Source organism: Eriocheir sinensis, chromosome 48, assembly GCF_024679095.1.
Source record: "Eriocheir sinensis breed Jianghai 21 chromosome 48, ASM2467909v1, whole genome shotgun sequence".
NCBI classification, from domain to species: domain Eukaryota; kingdom Metazoa; phylum Arthropoda; class Malacostraca; order Decapoda; family Varunidae; genus Eriocheir; species Eriocheir sinensis.
Genome location: NC_066556.1, coordinates 6,576,457 through 6,603,934, shown reverse-complemented (window position 1 = coordinate 6,603,934; position 27,478 = coordinate 6,576,457). Strand labels below are relative to the sequence as shown.

General features: G+C 42.7%; 1 protein-coding gene across 3 annotated transcripts in view; it reads left to right on the top strand.

The window, feature by feature from the left end:
• The window catches only part of LOC126981511 (mucin-12-like), a 213,412-nt gene that overhangs the window by 27,595 nt on the left and 158,339 nt on the right, over positions 1-27,478 (top strand). Inside the window, exon 1 of one of the 3 annotated variants that reach the window (XM_050832622.1) lies at positions 9,499-11,406. The exons of 1 other annotated variant lie outside the window; for it this stretch is intronic. In XM_050832622.1, the coding sequence (XP_050688579.1) occupies positions 9,514-11,406 (1,893 nt within the window). In that variant the 5' untranslated portion in view covers positions 9,499-9,513. Of the gene's footprint in view, positions 1-9,498; positions 11,407-16,021; positions 16,372-27,478 lie in introns of those variants that run through there. One more of the 3 variants, XM_050832624.1, reaches the window with a different exon arrangement.

The following is a 27,478-nucleotide window of genomic DNA, read 5'->3' as shown; positions in this document are numbered from 1 at the left end:
ACACCTCTGTTGCGTGTTTACAGACCGTGGCGTGTGTTTGTTATTGTTTGTTACTGGGAGACACGCACACACACACACACACACATTCTCTCTCTCTCTCTCTCTCTCTCTCTCTCTCTCTCTCTCTCTCTCTCTCTCTCTCTCTCTCTCTCTCTCTCTCTCTCTCTCTCTCTTATTTTTTATTTAACTTTAGCCATTTTTTTATTTCATTCTCGTAGAAATGTACTTTTTTTTCTTCCTTTATTTCTTTCTTATTACGATAGAGATAGTTTTCCCCACTGTCTTTTAATAATTGTAATTCTTCTTTTCTTTCTCTTTTTTTTTCCTGAGACCTTAAATCTTTGCCTCTCTAACTCTTTCTGTATTTGTATGGTATAATATAAGGTAGTTTTTTTCATATCCTTCAATCTTGTGGCAATGTATCGTCTTTCTATCTTTCCTTTTTTTTCTTCCTGAGACCTTAAATCTTTGCCTCTCTAACTCTTTCTGTATTTGTATGGTATAATATAAGGTAGTTTTTTTCATTTCCTTCAATCTTGTGGTAATGTATTGTCTTTCTATCTTTCCTTTTTTCTGCTCACAGTAAAGACATTGTTCCACACTTTCTTTTCCAAACTTTCTATAATTGTCATTCGTCTTTTCTTACTCCTCTTTCTGTGACCTTTATTTTTTGTGGCTAACTCCCCATTTATGTGGCAGATGACCTATACACGTTCAGTCTCTCCTCTATACAATTCACGCTGTTTTAAACCTTTTCTTTTATTTTTTTACCTATATATGATTTTCCTTGACACCTTTTCCTTTACTTTTTTTTATTTGGATGAACGCGTCGTGTCTCATTTTCACTTCTACTTTTTTTACAATATATTTTTCTCTACGATATCTTTTCACTCATTTTAGCTATTTTTTTACACAATCTTTCTCTCGTCGACACCCTTTCTCTCAAATTATCTCACTTCTTACCATATCTCTTTCCTTCAACGGCAACTCTTCGCTCTTCGGTAAATATGTAAGGAAACAGGAAGGTATCAGGGTCGTATATAGCGTTATAAGGAGATAAAAAAGGGGTTCAGAGGGTGGAATTAGACTCTTTCTCAAGTCATAAAAAAACATAATGAGAAGGAAGTAGAGAAAAGAAAAGAATAAACTATGGTGAGTCATACGAGAGAGAGAGAGAGAGAGAGAGAGAGAGAGAGAGAGAGAGAGAGATTTTACATGCCTTAATTACAGGTAAATCGCTTCCTCCCCGTCCCGTTACCTTTTCAATGACAGACGAATCAGCTCCGTCACAATGATCCTTCTCACCTGTATTTCTTAATGGAATTTCTACCTGTTCACCTTTTTTTTTTTTTTTTTTTTTTTTTACAGCAAAGGAGACAGCTCAAGGGCACAAAAAAGTAAACATTAATAAAAAAAAAGCCCGCTACTCGCTGCTCCTAAAAAGAATCCAAAGAGGTGGCCGAAAGTTAAGTCAGTTTCGGGAGGAGAGGTGTCCTGATACCCTCCTCTTGAAAGAGTTCAAGTCGTAGGCAGGAGGAAATACAGATGAAGGAAGATTGTTCCAGAGTTTACCAGCGTGAGGGATGAAAGAGTGAAGATGCTGGTTAACTCTTGCATAAGGGGTTTGGACAGTATAGGGATGAGCATGAGTAGAAAGTCGAGTGCAGCGGGGCCGCGGGAGGGGGGGAGGCATGCAGTTAGCAAGTTCAGAAGAGCAGTCAGCGTGGAAATATCGATAGAAGATAGAAAGAGAGGCAACATTGCGGCGGAATTTAAGAGGTAGAAGACTATCTGTATGAGGAGGAGAGCTGATGAGACGAAGAGCCTTTGCCTCCACTCTGTCCAGAAGAGCTGTGTGAGTGGAGCCCCCCCACACATGAGATGCATACTCCATACGAGGGCGGACAAGGCCCCTGTATATGGACAGCAACTGTGCAGGGGAGAAGAACTGGCGGAGACGGTACAGAACGCCCAGCCTCGAGGAAGCTGATTTAGTAAGAGATGAGATATGAAGTTTCCAGTTGAGATTTTGAGTTAAGGATAGACCGAGGATGTTTAGTGTTGAGGAAGGTGATAGCTGGGTGTTGTCAAAGAATAGGGGATAGTTGTTTGGAAGATTGTGTCGAGTGGATAGGTGGAGAAACTGTGTTTTTCAGGCGTTGAAGGACACCAGGTTCTTCTTGCCCCAATCGGAAATAATAGTAAGGTCTGAGGCTAAGCGTTCTGCAGCCTCCAGCCTTGAGTCGTTAAGTTCCTGAAGGGTGGGTCTTCTATTAAAAGAAGTTGAATAATGCAGAGTGGAATCATCGGCGTAGGAATGGATATAACAGTTCGTTTTGGAAAGGGGACCATCAATGAACAACAGAAAGAGAGCGGGAGATAGGACAGAACCCTACGGGACACCACTGTTAATAGGTTTAGGGGAAGAACAGTGACCGTCTACCACAGCAGAAGTAGAACGGTCGGAAAGGAAACTGGAGATAAAGGAACAGAGAAGGATAGAAACCGTAGGAGGGTAGGTTGGAAAGCAAAGATTTGTGCCAGACCCTATCAAAGGCTTTTGGTATGTCCAGCGCAATAGCAAAGATTTCACCGAAATGGCTAAGAGAGGGTGACCAAGAGTCATTTAGGAAGGCAAGGAGATCACCAGTAGAACGCCCCTTGCGGAATCCATACAGGCGATCAGTTAGAAGGTCAGAAGTGGAAAGGTGCTTTTGAATCTTACGGTTAAGATTGATTCAAAAGCTTTAGATAGAGAAAGTAAAGCAATAGGACGGTAGTTTGAGGGATTGGAGCGGTCACCCTTCTTAGGTACAGGCTGTGTGAAGGCATACTTCCAGCAAGAAGGAAAGGTAGATGTTGACAGGCAGAGGCGAAAGAGTTTGACCAGGCAGGGTGACAGCACGGAGGCACAGTTTTTAAGGACAATAGGAGGCACTCCATCAGGTCCATAAGCCTTCTGAGGATTGAGGCCAGAGGGCATAGAAAACATCATTTTGAAGAATCTTTATAACAGGCATAAAGGAGTCAGAGGGGATGAGTAGGAGGAATATGCCCAGAATCGTCCAGAGTGGAGTTTTTAGAAAAGTTTGAGAGAAGAGTTCAGCCTTAGAGATAGATGAGACGGCAGTGTTGCCGTCAGGACTGAGAGTGGAGGGAAAGATGAAGAAGTGAAGTTGGAGGAGATGTTTTGGCTAGATGCCAGAAGTCACGGGAAGAGTTAGAGAAAGCAAGGTTTTGACATTTTCTATTAATGAAAGAATTTTTGGTTAGTCGGAGAATAGATTTGGCACGATTTCGGGCAGAAATGTAAAGTTCATAATTAGCATTAGTTTGAAGGCTCTGGTATCTGTTGTGAGCTACCTCTCTATCATTGACAGCACGAGAACAAGCGTGATTAAACCAAGGCTGTTTAGCGTGAGGAGTAGAGAAAGAACGAGGAATGTATGCCTCCATTCCAGAGACAATCACCTCTGTGATGCGCTGAGCACACACAGAGGGGTCTCTATCCTGGAAGCAATAATCATTCCACGGGAAATCGGAAAAGTACATCCTCAGGTCGTCCCACCGAGCTGAAGCAAAATGCCAGAAGCATCGCCTCTTCGGTGGGTCCAGAGGATGTACAGGAGCGATAGGACAGGATGCAGAAATAAGATTGTGATCGGAGGAGCCCAACGGAGAGAACAGTTTGACAGAATAAGCAGAAGGGTTTGAGGTAAGGAAGAGATCTAGAATGTTGGGCCGATCTCCAAGACGGTCAGGAATACGTGTAGGGTGCTGGACCAACTGCTCTAGGTCGTTGAGGATAGCAAAGTTGTAGGCTTGTTCACCAGGATGGTCAGTGAAAGAGGATGAAAGCCAAAGCTGGTGGTGAACATTGAAATCTCCTAGGATGGAGATTTCAGCGAAGGGAGAGTGGGTCAAGATGTGCTCCACTTTAGAATTCAAATAGTCAAAGAATTTTACATAGTTGGTAGAGTTAGGTGAGAGATAAACAGCACAGATGTATTTAGTAATAGAATGACAGTGAAGTCTTAACCAGATGGTGGAAAATTCAGAAGAGTCAAGGTCGTGGGCACGAGAGCAAGTGATGTCGTTGCGCACGTAGGCGCAACATCCAGCTTTGGATTGAAATTTAGGATAGAGATAGTAGGAGGGAACAGAGTAGAGATTGCTGTCAGTAGCCTCAGAAAGTCCACCTGTCATACACTTCTTTCTTCCTACTTACCTGTTCCATTATTCTGCTTTCATGTTTTTCTTTTTGTCTCGTCTCGTACGTCGTTTCTATTTGGTTCACTCTCCTCAGACGCTAGGTTAGTTATCAATATAGTCATTTAAGTAGCTAATCAGTCAGCCAATCAGTCGGTATATCAACCACTCAATTTGCTGGTCAGTTCATTAGTTAGTCAGTCAGTCGGTTAGGTAGTAAGTCAGTCATCCATTCAGTTAGTTAATCGTTCAATCAGTCAATCACTTGCACGTAATTCATATTTTCATACTTCTTCCAATATTTTGCTATAGTTTACCCTCCGGATTATGCCATACACCTTCATATTTGCAAGTCACTCTTCCTTAACATCCATCTTTCTTTTACTTTCTTATTTTTATTGTTATTTACTTACTAACTTCATGCTCGAAACCCTGAACTGTTTTCCATAAGATTTACGCCCTTTAATTTACGTGTTTATAACTCTTAATCTTGCTAATAAATTTATGTTGTCTTTTGACCACTTTCTTGCTAAACTTCTTCAATTCCATACTTAAAAATATATCGTTCAATAGTATCTGTACTTATCTATCTATTGGTATGTCTGTCTATCTATCTTTCTCATTCACCTGATTTGCTATAGATAATCCACAAGCTTTTTTTATCTTCATTTTCTTTATCTTCATTTATCTTCATCTTTAAATTTCACCTGATTTGCTTTAGATAATCCACAAAGCTTTTTTATCTTCATTTTCTATAGCAGATCAACTTTCTCGGTAAACTTTCTGGTTCTATGTTTTTTGCTCCTCCACTTCTGCCTCGCTTCCGGGCTCACCTGCTCACGGCTGCGGCTAATCACCCATTCACCTGTCGCGCTCACCTGCCGCTTCCTCCGCTGCCTGACCTCGATCCCATGTGTTGTGACGTCACCGGAAGGAGTTAAGGGGAGGTTATAGGAACGGCATCCGCTCCAACTGTATTAGGGAGCTGTAGAGAGATTCACGACACCTATACTCCTATTTTGCTACTTGTTGTTCGTTTTTTTCTTTATTTCTTTGTACTCTTTATTTTTGGTTATTTGTTGATTTTTTTTTCCTATTCCTGTTCCTCCTTTCCCTCATTATTATTATTATTATTATTATTTTATTTATTTTTTCTTTTCCCTCCTTCCTTTGTCTTTGTTCTCTTAATATTAATCTTGTTTTCATAATTATTCTTGGTTGTCTTTTTGTAGTCCTTTTATTTTCTTTTTTTCCACCTTCTTCTTCTTCTTCTTCTTCTTCTTCTTCTTCTTCTTCTTCTTCTTCTTCCTCCTTGACCCTGTCCATAACCCCTAGCCAGGTCTTTGCCCTCCTCTCTTCCTATGAGAGAGAGAGAGAGAGAGAGAGAGCAGTATATTGAACTATTAGTGTTGGTAGTTTTAGTGAAAGTAGTAGTAGTAGTAGCAGTAGTAGTAGTAGTAGTGGTGGTGATAATGGTGATTGTTGTGGTGCTGGAGGGGCGGGGGGGAAGGAAATGAGGGTTGATGAGGTGATGGTGGAGGTGGTGGAGGTGGTGGTGGTGGTAGTAGTGGTAGTGATGGTGGAGGAGGTGGTAGGGGTGATAATGGTGACCAGTGATGTTGGTAGTGGAGGTGAAGGTGGTAGTTGTGGTGGTGAAGGTGGTTGGGGTGATAATGGTGATGTTGGTAGTGGAGGTGAAGGTTGTGGTTGTGGTGGTGAAGGTGGTGAGTACATTAACCTGTCCTTTCCTTCCTCACCTTTCCTCCTACCTCTTTCATCCTCCTCCTTACCTCCTTCCTCTTCCCTCCTCCTTACCTTCCTCCTCCTCTTCCTTACTTCTATATGCCTGGTGCTTCTTTCTCTCTACTTCTTTTTCTCTCCCTCCGTCTCCTCATTCCCCCTCCTCTTCGCTCTTCCTCCTTACCTCCTTCCTCTTCTCTCCTCCTAACCTTCCTCCTCCTTTTTCCTTACCTCTTTACCTGGTCCTCTCTCCTTTCACTCTTCCTCCTTACCTCCTTCCTCTTCTCTCCTCTTTACCTTCCTCCTCTTCCTTACCTCTTTACCTGGTCCTCTCTCTCCACTTTTTCTCTCCCTCCTCTTCACTCTTCCTCCTTACCTCCTTCCTCTTCCCTCCTCTTTACCTTCCTCCTCTTCCTTACCTTTATTTACCTGGTGTTTCTCTCCTTCCTCTACCTTTTTCTCTCCTTCCGTCTCCTTATTCCCCCACCTCTTTTTATCTTCCTCCTTACCTCCTTCATCTTCCCTCCTCCTTACCTTTCTCCTCTTCCTTACCTCTATTTACCTGGTGTTTCTCTCCCTCCTCTACCTTTTCTCTTCCTCCGTCTCCTCATTCCCCCTCCTCTTCATTCTTCCTCTTCCTCCTTCTCAGCCTTCACCCTTCTTTTCTCCTCTTAATTAATGTTCCTCCCCCTCTTACCTTCTCTCCTTCCCTCCCTTTCTTGCTCTTCTTTAACCTTCTTTCCCACGCTCCTCCCCTCCTCTCCCTCCTCCTCTCTCCTCCTCTTCTACCCCTCCCTCCCTCCTTTCCTTTCTTTCGTCTTTCTTCTCTTCAAACGTTTTCCTTCCTCTCCTCCATTGTTCGGTTTCTCGTCTTCTGTTACTCTGTTTCCTGTGTTTATCTTTTTTGTATCTCTTCCCATTATCTTCACTCCTTTTCCTACTGTGTTTCTTTTCTATTTTTTTTTGTATTTAATGATGTTTTCTTTAGTTTGCCTTCTTTTTTTTCTTTTTCTTTTTGTCTTGGTCGTTTTCCTCCTTTTAGTTCTCGTTTTCTTTTTTCACTTTTTTTTCATCGTTATGGTATTTTTTTTCTTGTTATTCTTTTTTTACTTCGTCTACTTCTCCTTCCTCCTCCTCCTCCTCCTCCTCCTCCTCCTCCTCTTCCTCGTCTTCCGCCACGTCCAAGAGATTATGTCGGACGAGGAAAAGAAAAAAAAGAAAACAGAGGCAATTTAAACCGCAAGGCAGGAAGGACAGTGTCTTCACCACCACCACCACCACTACTACTACTACTACTACTACTACTACTACTACTACTACTACTACTACTACTACTACTACTAGCTACTAACTACTACTACTGCTACTGCTACTACTACTACTACTACTACTATTACTACTACTACTACTACATGAGAGAGAGAGAGAGAGAGAGAGAGAGAGAGAGAGAGATGACCAGGATATTATCGTAACATACCTTCTCTTTAAGCTATATTGAGAAGGCGTCACGGAGGCTGCCGCTGTTGAGGAGGAGGAGGAAGAGGAGGAGGAGGAGGAGGAGGAGGCAAAAAATACTTGGAGGATATGAAGGATTAGATATTTGACATGATAGGACTCTCTCTCTCTCTCTCTCTCTCTCTCTCTCTCTCTCTCTCTCTCTCTCTCTCTCTCTCTCTCTCTCTCTCTCTCTCTCTCTCTCTCTCTCTCTCTCTCTCTCTCTCTTCATGGCCCAGTTTCTCACTTAAGTACAACCTTCCAGTAATTAAGACGAGAAAGAAAAGAGAGAGAAAGAGAGAGACATTCCATTCCCTCATTATTTCCATCATCATCACTATCATCATCATCATCATCATCGTCATACAGGTGGAACTCCTTCATAACTCCATTTCACTCGTTTCTCTTTGTGACGCTGGAAGATATAAGAGCGTCTGGGTGGAGTATGTGGATGAATGGATGAATTGGAAGCATGACTGTATGGCTGTGTGGATGAGTGTGTAGGGCTGAAGAGTTTGTTGAAGGGATGACTAATGTGGGTGGGTGGATGACTGTGTATAAGAAGGGAGTTTGATGAGGTGGAGGCAGGGAAAGGAAGAGGAGGAAAATGATGATGAGGAAAATGAAGAACCTGAGAAGTAGAGAAGGAAAGAAAGAATCAGGGAATATGTGTATGGCTGTAGAGTCTAATGAATGAATCAATATATGGATGTCGATATGGGTACTATGCGCTGGATGAATGAATAAGTGAATGCTTGGATGGATGAATGACTGAGGGGTCTAATAAATTGATGAACATGTGGGTGTGGGAATGGATGTACTGAAAGGTGGTGCAATGAGCTGGATGGATTTATAAGTGGATAAGTGGATAGGGGATAGGAAGGCGGACGCGTATAGTAGACCAAGAGACGCCCCTCCCCCTGTTGAGTCATCCTTTAAACACCTCCGTTTTCTCTCGTCGCTACAGGGAGGTTATTTCTTTTTAGCGAAGGTGACGGATGGAAGGAGAAAGAAATAAAGAAGTAGATACTGAAGAAGAGGTTGAGGATGATTGTGCTACAAGATTTTTTTTGTAGGGGGTTACTGTAGTGGTAGTAGTAGTTATAATAGTTGTTGTTGTTATTGTTGTTGTTACCGCTTTTGTTTCATATTTGTACAACTTTCAGAATTGTTTTTATCAGGGTTGGAAGTTATGATAAAAAAGTAATGATATATAAATACTTCCATCACTTCTGTCTCATATTTTTCCCTTTTTTTTTCTTTTCTCTTATTTGCTTTTTTTCTTGCCAAAGCGAAAAGAGAAAAATAATGTCCATGTTTTAAATGTATGTGAAGGTTAAATCAAAAGTTGTTGGACATGATACGTTTTTTTTATATGTGAATTCAAAACTAATGCATGGATCTGTATGTACGTGCGTGTGTGTGTGTGTGTGTGTGTGTGTGTGTGTGTGTGTGTGTGTGTTTGTGTGTGTGTGTTCCGTTATTCTTCCCGTGTTCACCCAACCTTTTCATCCGCTTTCCTCACGTTCTCTCTCTCTCTCTCTCTCTCTCTCTCTCTCTCTCTCTCTCTCTCTCTCTCTCTCTCTCTCTCTCCTCATTATAAGATAGAAATGAATTAGAATGTTAATGTACTAAAAAAAATGGTCTAATTAAGAATCGTATGGTGTGAAAAAGTTATATATTCCACAAGACGTATTTATTGTATTGTTTAGCGTCACAGTTTATACCAAAAAAAATAATTGTTGCATCATCATCTCTAATTAGGTTACGGTGACTTTTTTTTCAATTCATAAACAAGTGTGCCAAGCAACAATAGACGCAGAAAAAGAGAGATTCATTAAATTTTCACACGTAAAGAAAACAAAATGGGAGACCTGGAAAAGAAAATTAGTGATAAATCGTAACAAAAAAGAAAGAAAATATAAGAAAGTGTCAGGTAATGGTGGAGGTGCGGCGAGGAGGAGGAGGAGGAGGAGGAGGAGGAGACGATAAAGTGGAGGTGCAGCTTCTGACATGCTCAAGTGGAGGGTGAGCTGTGCTGAGGATGACACACGGCTGACGAAGAGAACGATGGTGACCCCTCAATGCCCCTCAGCGAGCCCCGAAGCCGCCCCGCCCCGCCCCATCTCCCCGCCGCAGTGCCCCAACCTCCCCCCACCGCGTCCCTTGCCATGCCCCTCTTCAGATCCCTTCAGCGCCCCTCCCCCACTCCCGCCCCCCGCTAAAGCCCCCAACAAGTCCTTCCTTCACCAGTACTACGTTAGCGGCGCCTCTCCTGGGTTGAAGTGCTATGATGGGCGTGGGGGGCGGCTCTCCCTACCTCCTGCCCCCTGCGAGGCCTCTAGTAGTCCGCCAGGTAGAGATGAAAGCGATTGGAAGTACTATGACTGCCAGGGCCGCTACTCCATGCCCCTGGCCTTGTATGAGGTGCCCCTAGACTCTGGTGAAGAGGATGAAGGGGAGTCCAAATGCTTTAATGGGCAGGGTCGGTACTCCCTCCCCAACGTCACCTACGAGGAGCCTGTGAGCGACTCGAAGTACTATGAGTGTAAGGAGCGGCCATTCCCTCCTCCGGTCACATACGAGGAGCCGCGAAGTCCCTCAGGAGGAGAAGAGGAGCGTGTGTACGAGTCCTGCAGGAGTGAGAAGGTTCCTGGTGGCGGTGGTGATGATTCTGGTGTTGGTGGTGCCGCGTGTGTCGTCTCGCCCTCGCACTACGCTTGTCCAGGTAACAACGCCGCCATCCTGCCTCCGCGGACACGTGATGAAGACGTCAAAGAAACGTCCCGCACTGGTTGTGACGCCACGCACGACGCCGCCGCCGCAACCGATACACCAGAGCGGAATGTGCGACGTCGCGCCTCACGTAGCAACAGTGGCTCGGGCGGGGCGGGGACGGGAACAAGCCGCCCTGATCGCCCTCGCCCCAGATACTACTTCGGCACTCTTCCTTCCGTCCATCTCAACTGCGGGACCAACAAGTTCGCCCACTACGCCACGCCGGTAGGGAAGCGTCCGGTCCTCCCCAGCCGGCCGCCGCTCCCCGCCCCGCTCCTCGCCGATGACCCTCACGCTGACCTCCTGCGGCACTACGACTTTCCCAGGAAGCAGGACGCGGCCGCCACGACGAGTCAGGGAACATCTGGGGACGAGTACGAGGAGCTAAGTCCGTACGTCGTGCCAAGGGAGCAAAGACCAACGACCTTGCCCAAAGACTCCAAGACCTCTGGCGCACGAAATAAGGTCTTTAGGCGACTGAGAGACTTCATGGCGAGGGACGAGGCAGCGAAAGACTTTAGTAAGGAGAAGAAGGCGCCAAAGGAGAGCAGACGTTGCAGGAAAACGGTGAGTCTACGCAGGTTAACCAAAGAAGACAAGCAGAAGAGGCCCAGAGATGAGTCCCCAACGAATGAGTACCAAAGTCTCGATCTCCCGAGGGATAACCTGAAGGAGGCTTTGGACCTGAGCATAGGAGGAGGAAGGAGGCTGAAGGAGGAGGGTCGGCCACGTGCAGACAGGTGGAAGGGACTCTTTAACACCGTGAGGGAGAGGTTTACGACGCAGCCAAGACCGAGCGTGTTCTGGGTGGCCCTCGCGAAAGACGGTGAGAACGAGGGCGAGGACGAAGAGCTCAGGGGTTTAACGGATGCCTCAAGGGCGGGGGGAAGCGGCGGCGGCTCTGCTGGTGGTGGTGGGGGAGAGCCGCCGCGAGAACAAACCCAACCACAACCACCACTAATAGAATCACCATCACCCAAACCACCACCACAACCACAGCTGCTACCTTACCTCCCACCTCCACTACCACAAGCCATCTACCACACCTTCCCCCGCCTCCGTCACCGCCCCCAACGCCCCCCACTCGGCCTTACCTCCGCCCCCTCCACCACCACCACCACTACCACCACCCGCGCCTCCCTCAGCATACCCGACGGAGCCTATGTTCACCTGTTCCCATTTACGGTGAGTTGTCAACCTTAATTGTTTTACCTGTGTGTGTGTGTGTGTGTGTGTGTGTGTGTGTGTGTGTGTGTGTGTGTGTGTGTGTGTGTGTGTGTGTGTGTGTGTGGAGGTTACCTGTCGCCCACAGTCTTCGTACCTGGTCACTAAGTAAGTCCAGGTAATAAACACTCACCTTGGGAAACACCTCGTCGCTTTTCACTTACACACACACACACACACACACACACACACACACACACACACACACACACACACACACACACACACACACACACACACACACACACACACACACACACACACACACACACACACACACACACACACACACACACACACACACACACACACACACACACACACACACACACACACACACACACACACACACACACACACACACACACACACACACGAATTCACAATTAAGTAATAAAAGAAAGCGAGCAAATAAAATAAAAAAGCGTGGACTAGAAAAGAATGAAGATAAATAACAAATTGAAGTTGCTGAAAACAGACATACAATAAAAGTTAATAAAATAAAACAATAAAATAACGTGTAAATTTGCTTCAACATTTACTAGAAAAATGAAAAGGAGAAATAAGAGGATGACGAACATAAGAAGATGAAGAGCATTAGGAGGCGGATGAAGAGGATGATGACGATGACGACGTAAAGAAGGAGGAGGAGGAGGAGGAGGAACAAGGACAAGGAGAAGAAGGACAAGGACAAGGAGGATGATAGGGATGACTTTACGTTTTTTTTTTTGTGTGTGTGTGTGTGTGTCTTCGTGCGCTTCCTGTCATCTGAAGGGGAAAAAATAACGTCATGAATTTTGCATAGCGCTTACCTGTTCTTGCTATCCAGGTGTGTGTGTTTGTCTTTTTCTGTGTTTGTCTGTGTCCTTCTGTGTATCTTAAGCTTTTACGCATTATCTCTTATTTCACTGTTTGCTTATCTTTCGTTTTGTTTGTATTTATTTTTATCTATTGGTTTGTCTGTCTATTTAATCAGCAATCTCTGTCTGTCTTTTCTTCTGTCTTTCTTTATTTCTTTATTTCTACATCTCTATTTATTTGTTCGTCTCTGTCAATCCTTCTTTCTGTTTATCTATTTATCTATCTATCGTACTTGTCCATCTGTCTATATAACTGTCTTTCCGTTTATACATATGTCTCTTTATCTCTATCTCTTTGTCTTTGTATTCTTTATCTTTTTTATCTATCCGTTTCTTTGTCTAGCTGCCTTTCTCTATATCTGTTTATCTATCTATCGTCCCTGTCCGTCTCTGTCTGTATATCCGTTTCTCTCCGTTTATTCATCTGTCCTTTTAACTATTCATCTATCTATTTATCTATCAGTATCTGTCTATCGTCCTTTCTCTATATCTATTTATCTATCTATCGTCCTTGTCCGTGTCTGTCTAATATCTATCTCTCCGTTTATCCATCTATCCTTTCACCCATTCATCTGTTTGTGTATTTATCCATCAGTATCTGTCTATCGTCCTTTTTGTATATCTATTTATCTGTCTATCGTCCTTGTCCGTCTCTGTCTAATATCTATCTCTCAGTTTATCCATCTATCCTTTTAACTATTCATCTATTTGTTTATTTATCTATCAGTCTCTGTCTATCGTCCTTTTTGTATATCTATTTATCTATCTATCGTCTTTGTCCGCCTGTCTATATCTGTCCATGCTTCTATACATCCGTCTCTTTAGCTATTCATCTACCTACCCTCACACCTGGTCTTCAATAATTAAAAGGCACACTCACACACCTGGCCACTTTTTACACCCCTTTAATCACCTACATTCACCGCACACACGCACGCACACACACCTGAGGGCCTGGTAATAGCATGCATAATTACCTGTAATTAATGTCACCTCGAGCACGTATTCGTTCTCGCTTACACATGCGCTGATTGCATACGAGGTAGTCAGGGGTCAAACGTGTTATCGGAATGTCTTAACCCACATATCCTATAGTCTGTATATGAAAAAGGAGAAGGAAAACGACATAAACGATATAAATAGGAGAAAATATGGAAAATTGACAGAGTATTCGTTCTCAGACACATGCCCTGATTGGGGTCAAACGTGTTTCTGAAATTCCACATATGCAATTGTCTATATGTGGAGAGGGAGAAAGAAAAGGAGAGTCTCAAAAAGGGAGAAAGAAAAGGTCTCAAAATTGATCAACTGAAAAGAGACCAAAATTGATGGTTGGGAAAAAGAAAAGAAAAGGAGTCTCAAAAAGGGAAAAAGAAATGGTCTCAAAATTGATTAACTGAAAAGAGAGCAATATTGATAGTTATGAAAAAGAAAAGAAAAGGAGAGTCTCAAAAAGGGAGAAAGAAAAGGCCTCAAAATTGATTAACTGAAAAGAAAGCAAAATTGATAGTTAGGAAGGATTGTTTTTTCATATCCATATCTACTCGTGGAGGGGATTCTAGATAGATAGATATTATTTTTATTTTCAGTTGATCCAGTTTCATGGACTTCAATAATAAAGATAATGGTAATAATAATAATAATAGTACACGAAAAGAGAAAGCAGCACAGTTGAGTACGATATCAGACATGAGAAAGGTCAAGGTGATAGAGAGTAAGGAAAAAAAAAGAAAGAGTGTGAAGTTTAGTAAAGGGATTAACAAAGTCACGGAAACAAAAGGTAATGGGTGAGGATAAAGAAATAAAGAAGCGGAATTAAACATAAACAAGACACGTAGATAAAGGATAAAAGAATAACAAAATGGAAATAAAAAAAATAGATTAAGAAATACAATAAATAAAAAAATACAAGGAATAGGAGAATAAAGAAAATACATAAGGAAACATTTAAGTAGAGATAAAAAGAAAAGGGAGAAAAAAGATACATGGAATAAGATAGATAGAAATAAGGGAATGAGATAAATAAAAAGAGAAAAAGACGATAGAGGTGAAGGATGAAGAGGTAAGGAAGGAGAGGAAAAACAAAACAAAAAATATAAGCAAACAGGGCAGTATAGATGGAAGGGGAAGAGGTCAAGGGGCAGGCAGGGGGCAGGGGGGGGCGTACAGGGGGGCAGGGGCCATGAATCACCCTGTATAGAGAGTCAAATCATGCCGCACACTTGCCCTGCTCCAGCACAGGTGTGACCGCGCACCTGTGGATATAGGCCACGCCCTCTTTCATGATACCTCTCTACCTACCTCCTCCTCTTCTTCTTTTTCTTCTTCTTCCTCTTCCTTCTTCCTCTTCTTTAATTCTTCTTGGTTTTCTTCTTGTTCGTGTTCTTCTTGTTTTTCCTTTCCTATTTCTTCTTGTTCTTGTTAATGTTTTGCTTCTTGTTCACGTTCTTTTTCGTTCTTGTTCTTCTTGTTCTTGTTCTTGTTCTTGTTTTTCTTCTTCTCCTTCTTCTTGTTCTTCTTGTTCTTCCTTTCCTATTTCTTCTTGTTCTTGTTAATGCTTTACTTCTTGTTCACGTTCTTTTTCGTTCTTGTTCTTCTTGTTCTTGTTCTTGTTCTTGTTTTTCTTCTTCTCCTTCTTCGTGTTCTTCTTGTTCTTCCTTTCCTATTTCTTCTTGTTCTTGTTAATGCTTTACTTCTTGTTCGCGTTCTTTTTGTTCTTGTTCTTCTTGTTCTTGTTCTTCATCGTGTTCTTCTTCTTCTTCTTCTTCCACCCCCTACTTCTACTCCTCCTCTTTCTTGTCTTCCTCCTCCTAGATAAACTAAAAAAAAGTGCCGCAATCATCTAAACTCAAGCCCTTCGCAAGCACATTTTCAGAGTTCAAGAAAGTATGCGAGTAAAAAATAAGGAAACTACCGATTAAAGGACTTCTAGGAACATGCCAAGAAAGCGGTTTAATACCCTGAAGTGTTTAATATGTACCGCGCCAGGAGGAAGGAAGAAACATATGACAAGATGTATAAGTATAAGTATAAGAAGGCGATAAGTAGGAGAAGGGGAGGGAAGATTGGAGGTAAGGAAGGAAGGAAGGAAGATAGGTGGTTAGATGTCGTTTGAATTCCTACCTCGTCTGTCCATGGAGAAATTTACCCTCCTCCTCCTCCTCCTCCTCCTCCTCCTCGGCAGGAAGTAATAATAGTGGAAGGACTGAAATATACCGCCGGAGGAAAGACTGTAAAGAGGAGGAGGAGGAGGAGGAAGGGATGGAGAGAAGGAGGGAAGGAAGGTTGTGGAGAGGAGGAAACCCGATCACCTTATTCAAGAGGAAAATAGGGTTAGAAAGGTGTGTGTGTGTGTGTGTGTGTGTGTGTGTGTGTGTGTGTGTGTGTGTGTGTGTGTGTGATGATTCGTATGTAAACGTAATCACCTCATGGTATGTGTACTTGTAACCATGTGTGTGCGTATATGTGTGTAACTGTGTATTCGTACATTCCTAACGCACACACGCACACGCACATACACATACCTGTACACCTAGGGGGCAGAGGGAAGGCATGAACAAGGTAGCGGCAGGTGGAGGAGAGGAGAGGAGAGAGAAGGAGGGAGGGAGGGAGAGAAGGGTAGCATGCCCGGCCTGTCAGTGGGTCACTCCGCTAGTCTCCACTCTACTGCTCGCCTTCAGTGTACCTTCGACCGTCGTGAGGGGAGGACATACACCGCCCCTCACCCTCTCTGTCTCTTCCTCTATCTCTCTCTATCCCCCTTCCCGTGACTCTGAAGTGCCATAGCAGGTGTTAGTGTGGGTGTGGGTGCCTGTACCTGTGTCATACCTCCCAGCCTGTAGACATGGGTGAAGGAAAGGAACGGAAAATACTATACGAACTGAAGTTGATTTGGGTGACGAGTTTTTGAAGTTACGGTTTTTGGTGGACTGAAGTTTTTTTGTGGTGGTGGTTGGTTGGTGTTAGTGGTGGTGTTGTGGTGGTGGTGTTTGGAGGTGCGTGTGTCCGGCTTCCTGTTCCTTCGTCAGGGATTGCCAAGATGATGTCGATGAGTGCTACGAGAAGGGTAAGAAAGAGGATGTTATTTTTTTTGTTATTTTTTGCGGATCTTTTTTTTCTCCTGTTCTTGTGTGTTTGTTTTTTTCTTGTTTGTTGTTGCGTGTTGTAAAAGTTCATATATGTTACTGTTGTTGTTTTTTTGTTATTTTTTGCTGATTTTTTTTCCTCTTGTTTTTGTGTTTATTTTTTTCTTGTTGTTGTGTGTTGTAAAAGTTCATGTTTGGTGTTGTTTTTGTTGTTGTTGTTGTTTGCTTCTGTCAGTATTAATATGTTAGTAATGACACACACACACACACACACACACACACACACACACACAGGTGACTTGCAGTTACTAAGGCAACACAATATATCTTAATGACCCGTGTGTGTGTGTGTGTGTGTGTGTGTGTGTGTGTGTGTGTGTGTGTGTGTTTGCATATTACCTTAAGTGTCATTCCTCGTCTCTTTTTGGGTGTCTCTCCTTCACCACCACCATCATCATCACCACCATCATCATCACCACCATCATCACCACCACCATCATCACCATCAGCATCATCACCACTTCAGGGGGTCGTGGCCGTTTGCTCCTTTTTTTTCTTTTCTTTTTTTTCTTTCGCGTTCACAAGAGGCAACGGGACTTGCTTTTTTTTTCTCCTGCCGTCGCCCGGAGGAAAAGGCTTTAAAAGGGCAAGGCTGTCTCGGAGGTGTTGTCCCAGTACACCACCGACGCCACGCTGTTTATTTATCTCCACTTAGACAACACCACTTTCTTTAAACTCAAGGCAGCCAAACACCAACACCCTTATATTTAGCTCCACGTTTTCGTCTCAGGTAACTCAACACCACTGCAAATTCAACACCACTTAGTCAACACCACTTTTATTTAACTCAAAGAACTCAACACCGACATCTTTTCATCTCCACTTAGACAACACCACTTTTTTTAAACACCAACTCCTTTATATGTAGCTCCACGTTTTCGTCTCAGGTAACTCAACACCACTGCAAATTCAACACCACTTAGACAACACCACTTTTTTTAAACACCAACTCCTTTATATGTAGCTCCACGTTTTCGTCTCAGGTAACTCAACACCACTGCAAATCCAACACCACTTAGTCAACACCACTTTTATTTAACTCAAAGAACTCAACACCGACATCTTTTCATCTCCACTTAGACAACACCACTTTTTTTTTAACCCAAGAAACTCAAACACCGATCTATTCAACACCTATGTATTCAGCACCACGTCATCGTCTCAGGTAACTCAACACCACTTAGACAACAATACTTTTTTTCACTCAAGGAACTCAAACACTATTCAACACCTATAAATTCAGCACCACGTCTTCGTCTCAGGTAACTCAGCGCCACTTAGACAACACCACTTTTTCATCTCGAGTAACTCAACACCTTTACCTTTTCTGTGCCACTGGAAGCAAGCATCGCCAACACAATAGGATGAACTTGAACGTCATTAATTTGAACTCTATTATCGTGAACATCATTAACTGGAATATTATTAACGTGAACGCCATTAATTTTAACACATGCCCTTAGAGGACACTTAAACACACCATCGACACAATACCCTCTAATTTGAACACCATTAACTAGAACACCATTAACTTGAACACTATTAACGTGAACACCATTAATTTAACCACCATGCAATCACCACACCTTTCGAGGACCATTAAACACACCTAAAACACAATATCCTCTAATTAAAACACCCTTAACTTCAACACGCCCTTTGAATACCATTGAATATTAGCACCAACACAATACCATTAATATTTGTACTACTAACTTAACACCACCACCACCTACTGTATACCGCTGAAAACACCACCTGTACTATGCCAACACTAATATCAACACCACGATTCCATCACCACTAGCTCAACACCACTGAATACAACTCTCAACACCACCTACATGTATAAGACCTTTAAATACAACACCACTGATCAATCACCAATAAGACAACACCACTATCTCAACAAACACCACAAAACTCCCCTTCAACACCACCTATATAATACCACTAAATCAACACCATTTTTCAACACCACTTATTTTTCATCAGTAACATAACACCTTGAGCCACATCACCCATCAGCATCACAAAGATTACACCACCAACGACTCATCACCACCACTTCACGCCACCACCATCACCAACGCCACAACACACATACTAACACACATACACACACAAGCAAACAAACCAAAACAAACAAGCCATAACCTCATCATTTCCCTTTCTCTATGTCAAGGAAACATTACACGGCACAATATTTTCTCTTATCCCCTTTTTTTTTCTTCTCCTTCCTTTTATATCTTTCTCTTTTTATCTTTTTTCTCGTATTTTTTATTTTTATCCCAGTGCGTGCAAGTCAGGTAACCATACACGTCCAGTACCAGTTCTGACTCACCGAAGGCTAGTTAAAGGACAAGGTACGAGGAGGAGGAGGAGGAGGAGGAGGAAGAAGAAATCGGTAAGGGGAGAAGGAGCGGTGGTGGTGTTGATGGGAGCGTGTGATTAGAAAGCAAAAAGGTTGTGTTATTGTTGTTGTTGTTGATGTAGTTATTATTATTATTATTATTATTATTATTATTATTATTTTCATCATGATCATTCTTTTCTTCTTTATTTTCTCTTCTTCTTCTTCTTCTTCTTCTTCTTCTTCTTCTTCTTCTTCTTCTTGTTAGTAGTAAGAGATGTAATCGTTGTATTTTTGTTGTTGTTGTTGTTGTTGTTGTTGTCGTTGTTGCTCTTTATTATCAACACCACATGTCCTTCAGGCTTAAAGTTCGCTAATGTTCCTTTGATCCAACAAGCCTCGTGTTATCAGCAAGGTCACGAGCTGCAAGAGCGTCCCCCGTAACACCACACAGCCACGCCCACTAGGCCCCTCACGCCCTCATATACATCCCCCTCCCCCCCGCCCCCCCCAAAACAAGCCTACATACCTACACACCCTCATCTTCCCCTTTTCATATCCCCTCTTATCACCCCTCACGACCATTACCTCTCTAGCAATGGCCAATCCTCTCCTTTACTACTGCCATTACTTGACTTATTACACCATCACCACCCTCCCATTCCCCTCCATTACCCTTCCATTACTCTATCGCTGACCCTGTTTCTCACCCTGACTCACGTACCCTTCCCTACCCCTCCCTTGCCATCACCCTCTCACCGCCACCCTGTTTCCTGTAAGTGGTGATCTTAACTCATGATGTGTCTTACCCTGCCTGCCCTTCCCTGCCTCCCCCTTCCCCCCTGTCCCTCCCTGCCAGACTCTTTTATTCAATCAGTAACAATAGGAACGTAAATCTGTAGAGTTCTTGCTACAGTGACACACAGCTGACGGGGATCCGGGAGAGAGAGAGAGAGAGAGAGAGAGAGAGAGAGAGAGAGAGAGAGAGAGGGAGAGGGAGAGGGAGAGTTCAAATGCCCCTACCCCCTCCTCTTTCCCTCCCTCTGACACACACACACACACACACACACACACACACACACACACACACACACACACACACACACACACACACACACACACACACACACACACACACACACACACACACACACACACACACACACACACAGTCAGCTGCAGGATAAGTAAATAACTGTTTCCTATGTTTTTTCCTTATCATGAACCTCCAAATGACAGACTTTGCTTCCCGTTGAAAAATGATGATGACAACCCGCCTAGTGTGTGTGTGTGTGTGTGTGTGTGTGTGTGTGTGTGTGTGTAGGAAAATCACTTAAGACCATAGCGGGAAGGCATGAAAACTAGTAAAGATAAAGAGAGACAAGATGAGCAAGAAAGAGGAAAATCTTTATAGGGAAACATAATAGGAAGGGAAAGACAAGACAAGGGTGAGAACAAGGATGAGAGTAGACAAAGAGTTCAAGGGAGAAACGGAGAGAACGTGAAGAGAGAAAGAGAGGCGGGGAAGGAATGTACAGTGTGGGAGCGATGGAGACCGTAAAGAATATATAAAGTATGACATGACTTCAAAAGATTAGTTAAGGAAAATAAAAAAGGCTGCACACATAATTCATTTGAGGATAATATTAACAAATTTTCGGTTAACCCAAATCTGTTTTTAGAGGAAAGTTACAAGAGGAGAGAAAGTGGAGTTCAGAAAAATGGATATAAAGTTGAGGAGTGAGTGAAGAGGGGCGTGGCAAGGGAAGGAGGAGAAGGATGAGGAGGTGGATGCGGGATAGGAAGAGGAGGAGGAGGAGGAGGAGGAGGAGGAGGAGGAGGATAATAGGGAGAAATGGTGTTGCATGATGAGGGAGGGAGAGAGAGAGAGTAAAGGAGAAGGAAAATAAAATAAGTGAGGAAATTTCTTGGGAGAGAGAGAGACAAAAGAGACGGACACTTGAAAAGGAAGAAGAAAAAGATTTGAGAATGAGGAAGAGAAGAAGGAAGGAAATAAGGAGAGAGGGTGAAAAACATGTAAAAAGAAACACAAGCAGAAGACAAAAGACCAACAAAATATTAAATGGGAAAAAAAAAGAGTGAGAGAAGAAAATTGCGTTAGAATTGATGACATGGGACAAAAAAAAAGTAGTAAATAAGAGCAGATCAGGACAGTAGAACAAAATGGATAGAAAAATATAAGGCAAATGGGGACAAAAAAAAAGATAATAGGTTAAAGAGACATGAAATAGGGAAGAAGAACAACAGAACACAAACAGGAAATAGGGACAGGTTACGACAGGAGGGCAGACAGGACAAACAAATAGGTTAATAGGACAAGGGAAGACGCAAGGAGTAGGAGGAGGAGGAGGAGAAGGAGGAGGAGTGGGCGTGGTCGAGGAGGGAGGAAAGGTCGACAGGTAAGCCTACGGTGGTTAGGGCAATTAGCGGTCTCCAGGTATTATGTAATTAGTGAGACCTCATTACGGACAGGTGTTGAGGGGGGGAGGGAGGGAGGGAGGGAGAGAGAGAAAGATGGAAAGAGGGAGCAAGCGAGAAGGAGGAAGGAAAAAGGAAAAGAGAAGGAATATATTGAGAGAGAGAAAATAGAGAGCGAGAGAGAAAGGAGACGTGAAAAGGATGAAGATAAAAATTTGAGAGAGGAAGAGAATGAGGAAGAAAGGAAGTAAGGAGAGCCAGAAGTAAATATAAATACTAGTAAATATAGGTAGAAAGGGGAGAGAAGGGAGAGGAAGAAATGAGGTTAGGAGGACAAAGAGAAGAAGATGAGAGAGAGAGAGAGAGAGAGAGAGAGAGAGAGAGAGAGAGAGAGAGAGAGAGAGAGAGAGAGAGAGAGAGAGAGAGAGAGAGAGAGAGAGAGAGAGAGAGAGAGAGAGAGAGAGAGAGAGAGAGAGAGAGAGAGAGAGAGGAAATTAGTGAAAATGGGTTCTTAATTGAATATACAAGTACAGTTATTGACGAGGAAGGGAAGGGAAAGGAGGAAAAAGTGAAGGGACGCAAGAGGAGAAGAGAAAGGAGGAAGAAGAAGAGGAGGAGGAGGAGGAGGAGAAGGAGGAGGAGGAGGAGGAAGAAAGGTAGAAAGGTTAAAACGAAGGTGAGGGGAATGGAGAGAGGCGAAGCGAGGGAGGGAGGAAAAGGTTAAAGTTGGAATTAAACGAAATTAAGAGAGAGAGAGAGAGAGAGAGAGAGAGAGAGAGAGAGAGAGAGAGAGAGAGAGAGAGAGAGAGAGAGAGAGAGAGAGAGAGAGAGAGAGAGAGAGAGAGAGAGAGAGAGAGAGAGAGAGAGAGAGAGAGAGAGAGAGAGAGAAGGGGAAAGTGAGTCAAGAAGATATATTTGAAGTACATGAAGGCGCAGAAGGGAAAAGAGTGAAGAGGAAGAGGAGGAGGAGGAGGAGGAGGAGGAGGAGGAGGAGGTGGAGGAGGAGGAGGTTACTGGTTTCCTCCTCCTCCACGTCCTCCTCCCCCTCCTCTTCCTCCTCCTCCTCCTCCTCCTCCTCCTCCTCCTCTTCTTCTTCCTCTTGCATAGTCATCCTTCCCTTCCTCCTCTTTGGTCGATCAGGCTAAAGATAATCGTGTGTGTGTGTGTGTGTGTGTGTGTGTGTGTGTGTGTGTGTGTGTGTGTGTGTGTAAAAGCTGTTATCTCAAAAAGTAAAAAGATTAAAAAACGGTACACAATATTTCTTCTTTTTTATTTTTTTCTCCACCCCGCTGAGAGAGAGAGAGAGAGAGAGAGAGAGAGAGAGAGAGAGAGAGAGAGAGAGAGAGAGAGAGAGAGAGAGAGAGAGAGAGAGAGAGAGAGAGAGAGAGAGAGAGAGAGAGAGAGAATTTCCGCATATGCCTATTTACCTGTCTTTATGTATCTCAATCTCCTTACGTGCATGTGTGTTTATATATAATTTCAACTGATGAGGTTCAAGCAATCATATATTCACCTACCCTCAAGTGGTGTTACGATGAACGGTTTTGGCAGTAAAGAAGCTTCGTTGTGGCTCCAGTCCAACCTCAAGTCCGCTGTTTCTTGTTCCCCCTCACACGCAACTGTTATGTGTTATGTTATGTGTTATGTGATGTGTTGGACTGTATAAGAGATTTCAGTGTTTTGGTGTTGTGATTCGTCCGTGTTATGTTATGTGCTGGACTGTATAAGAGATTTCAGTGTTTTTATGTTGAGGTTTGCCCGTGAATGTAGTGTTTTTGAGGATGCAAGGAAGTAAGTCGAAAAATAGTTACGTGTTATGTGATGTGTTAGACTGTATGAGAGAGTGAGTTCAGTGCTTTGGTGTTGTGGTTTGCCCGTGAATGTACTGTGTTTGAGGATGCAAGGAAATAAGTCGAAAAATAGTTACGTGTTATGTGATGTGTTAGACTGTATGAGAGAGTTTTGGTGTTGTGGTTTGCCCGTGAATGTAGTGTTTTTGAGGATGCAAGGAAGTAAGTGCGGGTTGGTGCTAGGAGGGTGCTTGTGTGTAAGTTACATTCGCTTTTCTTAGAAGGCTTAGTAGAGTAATATGATTGATTTAACTTTGGATGCAAGATAATAAAAGATCCCTAATATGTAAAGAACTGGCCATATGAGGGAATAGATGAAGAGATAAACATATGAATTAGTAAATAAACAAAATGTATAAGTAGGTAAGCGACGAAAGATGCAATAAATATGAAGAAAAGAGAACAAATGACAAACGAGAAAATGAGACAAATTATATAAAAGATAGAAAAAAGAAAGATAAAAATTAAGAAAAAATATAAAAGAAGATCCAATATAGAAAGGAGAGAGGAAGATACGAACGAAAAATAATGGAAAAGAAAGATACAGAATGAAAGACATGCAGCGAAGCAGTAACAAAAAAATATTAAACCACAGAAATTATAAGAAAAACCAGAACTATGCAATTTTCCTTTAAAGCACCGACTGGGCTCAGGTGTGTTACTTCGATCAATAGATTAAAAACAAATCCGATTAACTTACCTAATAATTTAAATTTTCAGACATAGCAATACATATCTTCATAATAATAATACTAGTAATAATAATGAAAAAATAATAATAATGATAATAATAATAATCGTAATCTTCATCAAAATTCATCTATCTTGGCTATTAATTGTAAGGTAAAGGTGTTCATGAATTAAGGGTCGTTTCAATTTTCTCTCTTTTATTCACAATGTAATCTTTTCCCTTTTTTTTTATACCGCGGGCGTATTTTATTTATAGTTGCGGCCGTGATGTATGACTCTTGCTTGGCCCATGCTAATAATCTGAAGGTACATCTATTTTTATAGATTTTACGTAACTGGAACATAATTTTGCGTCACATCGTACCTCTCAAATGTATCCTTTACTCTCTCTCTCTCTCTCTCTCCCTTCGGATAATTACAGTGCACAGAAAAAGTTACAAAACTCTGCAGTCTGGGATTAGAAACGAAATATGGCGAGAGATTAACAAGGTAGAGAGAGAGAGAGAGAGAGAGAGAGAGAGAGAGAGAGAGAGAGAGAGAGAGAGAGAGAGAGAGAGAGAGAGAGAGAGAGAGAGAGAGAGAGAGAGAGAGAGAGCATGACGCGAATGACTAGGAAACCTCAGAGTGCCCATAAGATAAATGTTTTTTCTTTCTTTTTTTCCATGAGAAAGAAAGTTGAACGGCCGTGTGTGTGTGTGTGTGTGTGTGTGTGTGTGTGTGTGTGTGTGTGTGTGTGTGTGTGTGTGTGTGTGTACCCTGGCTTGCAAACGTCATGCCGCGTTACGAGAGAGAGAGAGAGAGAGAGAGAGAGAGAGAGAGAGAGAGAGAGAGAGAGAGAGAGAGAGAGAGAGAGAGAGAGAGAGAGAGAGAGAGAGAGAGAGAGTGTGAGGTGCTTAATTGTCACCTGATGATACATGTATTAATCGATCTACCCGAACATCTGTCACCCTTCATTAGCAGTAGTAGTAGTAGTAGTAGTAGCAGTAGTAGTAGTAGTAGCAGTAGTAGTAGTAGTAGTAGTAGCAGTAGTAGTAGTAGTAGTAGTAGTAGTGAAGATATTAATGATGATGATGATAATGACAATTGAAAAATACTACTACCGTGTTTATGAAAGAATAGAAGTAAAGGTCAACGGAGAAGACGAAAAAATATAGAAAGTAGATAAAGATGGTGATGATGAAGGAAAAGGAAGAAGATAATAAAGAAAATGTAATAAAAAAAACAAAAACAAAAGATTAAGAACAAAGACGAGGAACAAGAACTAGAAAAACAGGAAAACGAAGAGTAAAAAAAAAGAACAAGAGGCAAAATATACAGTTGAAGAAAGATCAGAAAGAGACAACAGGAAGATAGAATAAGAAGCGGCAGAACAAGATTAAGAAACACGGGAAGACGAAGAAGAAAAACAAAAACAAGGACGAGATGAAAAAAAAAATACAGAAGCAGAAAGAGACATCAGGAAGAAGAAAGAATAAGAAGCAACACAACAACAACATCAACAACAACAACAACAACAACAGGAGGAACAACTGTACTATTAGGAAAGAGTCTTGATAATTCCCTCCCGACGTCGCGTTGTGTAAGGGAGGAAAAAAAAAGAAAATATATGCTTGGTACCTTTTTTTTTGGCATGGGATTTCGTACTTGCAAGAGAGAGAGAGAGAGGAGAGGAGAAATGGTCGGTCACTTCTCACAATATTGCACCTACTCTCTCTCTCTCTCTATCTATCTATCTATCTATCTCATCTCCCGGTCAGTCCCAAAAAGTTGCATGATGGCATTTGAAAGGAATTTGGTTTTCTCTTTTTTTTTTTTCCTTTCATTCAAACGCGACTTTCTTTCTGCGCGAGTTTCCTGAGCATTTAGATAACATATGAGGACGATTTTACAAACATTTCCTTCATATTTTTTTGGTATATATTCACTGTGCTTCATTTTTTTCGTATATTTTTTTCGTATATTTTCTCTTTGCTTTATTTTTCGGGGGTCTATTTTCTCAGTTCCTTTTCTTTTGTCCCTCGGGCTGGATTTATTTCGCCGTAAGAATAGAAATAATTAGGTAATGATGTGAGGAGGGGATGGAGAAAAAGAGAACAAAGAGGAGAAGGAGAAGAATGATGAAGGCGAGTAGAAGATGAAAGAGGAGGAAGAGGATTAGTATCAAGGGGAAGGAGGGAAAGAGGAATGAGGATGAGTAGATGAAGAGAAGAAGAGGATAAGAGGGAGGAGAAGAAGGATGAGTAGATGAGAGGAGGTAGATTAACAGGGAGAGAAAAAGGGGAAAACAGATGTACAGGATGGAAGAGGAGGACAAAGAAGAAGAAAAGGAGAAAGAGGAAAGAATATGTAGAAATAGGATGAGATTAAAGATTTGAGATTTAGTCGGAGATTAAAAAAAAAGGGTAAGAAAGAAGGAAGAAAAGGAGAAAAAAAAAGTGGAATAAAAGATAAACGAAGGGGCATGAAAAAAAAGGAAGATGAGAAGAAGGAAGAGGAACAAAATGATAAGAAGAATGTTGAATGCTCTTCGCGACTCTCAGACAAGATCATCTCATCTCGTGAAGGTGATGCTGGGATGACGTCAGGCCGCAAGCATCACACACACACACACACACACACACACACACACACACACACACACACACACACACACACACACACACACACACACACACACACACACACACACACACACACACGCACACACAGTTTATATTCCACGACTGTATGAACTGTGTGTATGTGTGTGTGTGTGTGTGTGTGTGAGGGCTTGGAGGGAGTCAGTAGGTCACTCACGACTAGACTCCCTCCTCTCTCACCCTCTCCCTCCTTCCCTCCCTTCTCCCCCCCTTCCCCCTCCTTTTCCATGCCTGTGCCCACTCTCACCTCATCAGCTGGAATGCGGCAGGAGGAGGAGGAGGAGGAGGAGGAGGAAGTACTGGCGCTGTGAACTGTAAAGGAGGAGGTCTTGGGTGGAGGTAACAGTGATTGGAGTGGTGAAGAAAGGTGAGAAAAAGGAAGCAAGGGAGGAGGAGGAGGAAGAGGAGGGGGAAGAAGAAAATGACGATAATGAAGAAAAAGAATAAGAAAAAGGAAAAGAAATCATTAAAAAGAGGCAGAGGAAAAGAAAAAGGGGAAAAAGAAAGACTGAAAAGAACAAAAAGAAGAGGAAGTAGAAGAAGAAAAACACCAACAACACCATCTCAAACACCAACACCACAACAACACCAAGAACAACATACCACAATCACCAACTCCACCACAACACAACATCAGCACAACCCCACCATCACCACCACCTCCCACACCACCCCCAGCAAGAAACATGAAAACCCAAACGAGCAGGCAACAGCAACTCACCTGACCCATTGCAAGACAACCCGACAACCTGGCCAGCTGATCTACATACTGTGGCCTCCTTGGGGTGACTCCGGTGACCCGCGGAGGCGATCAAGTAGCCGGAATTGATTAGCCGTGTCGCGCTCGTAAACAGGAACTCTCAATCTTCAACTCCTGTAGTTAGTAAGCAAGAATCCGTGCACCCTTTTTAATGAGTTACTGGAGTTTGTATTGAATGGGAGGATTATGAAGAGGAGGAGGAGGAAGAGGAAGATAAAGATGTGAAAGAAAAAGAGGAGAAGGAGGGAGATGCAAGAAGGAAAAGGTGAAGGAATTGAATTGGAGAGAAGAAAAGCA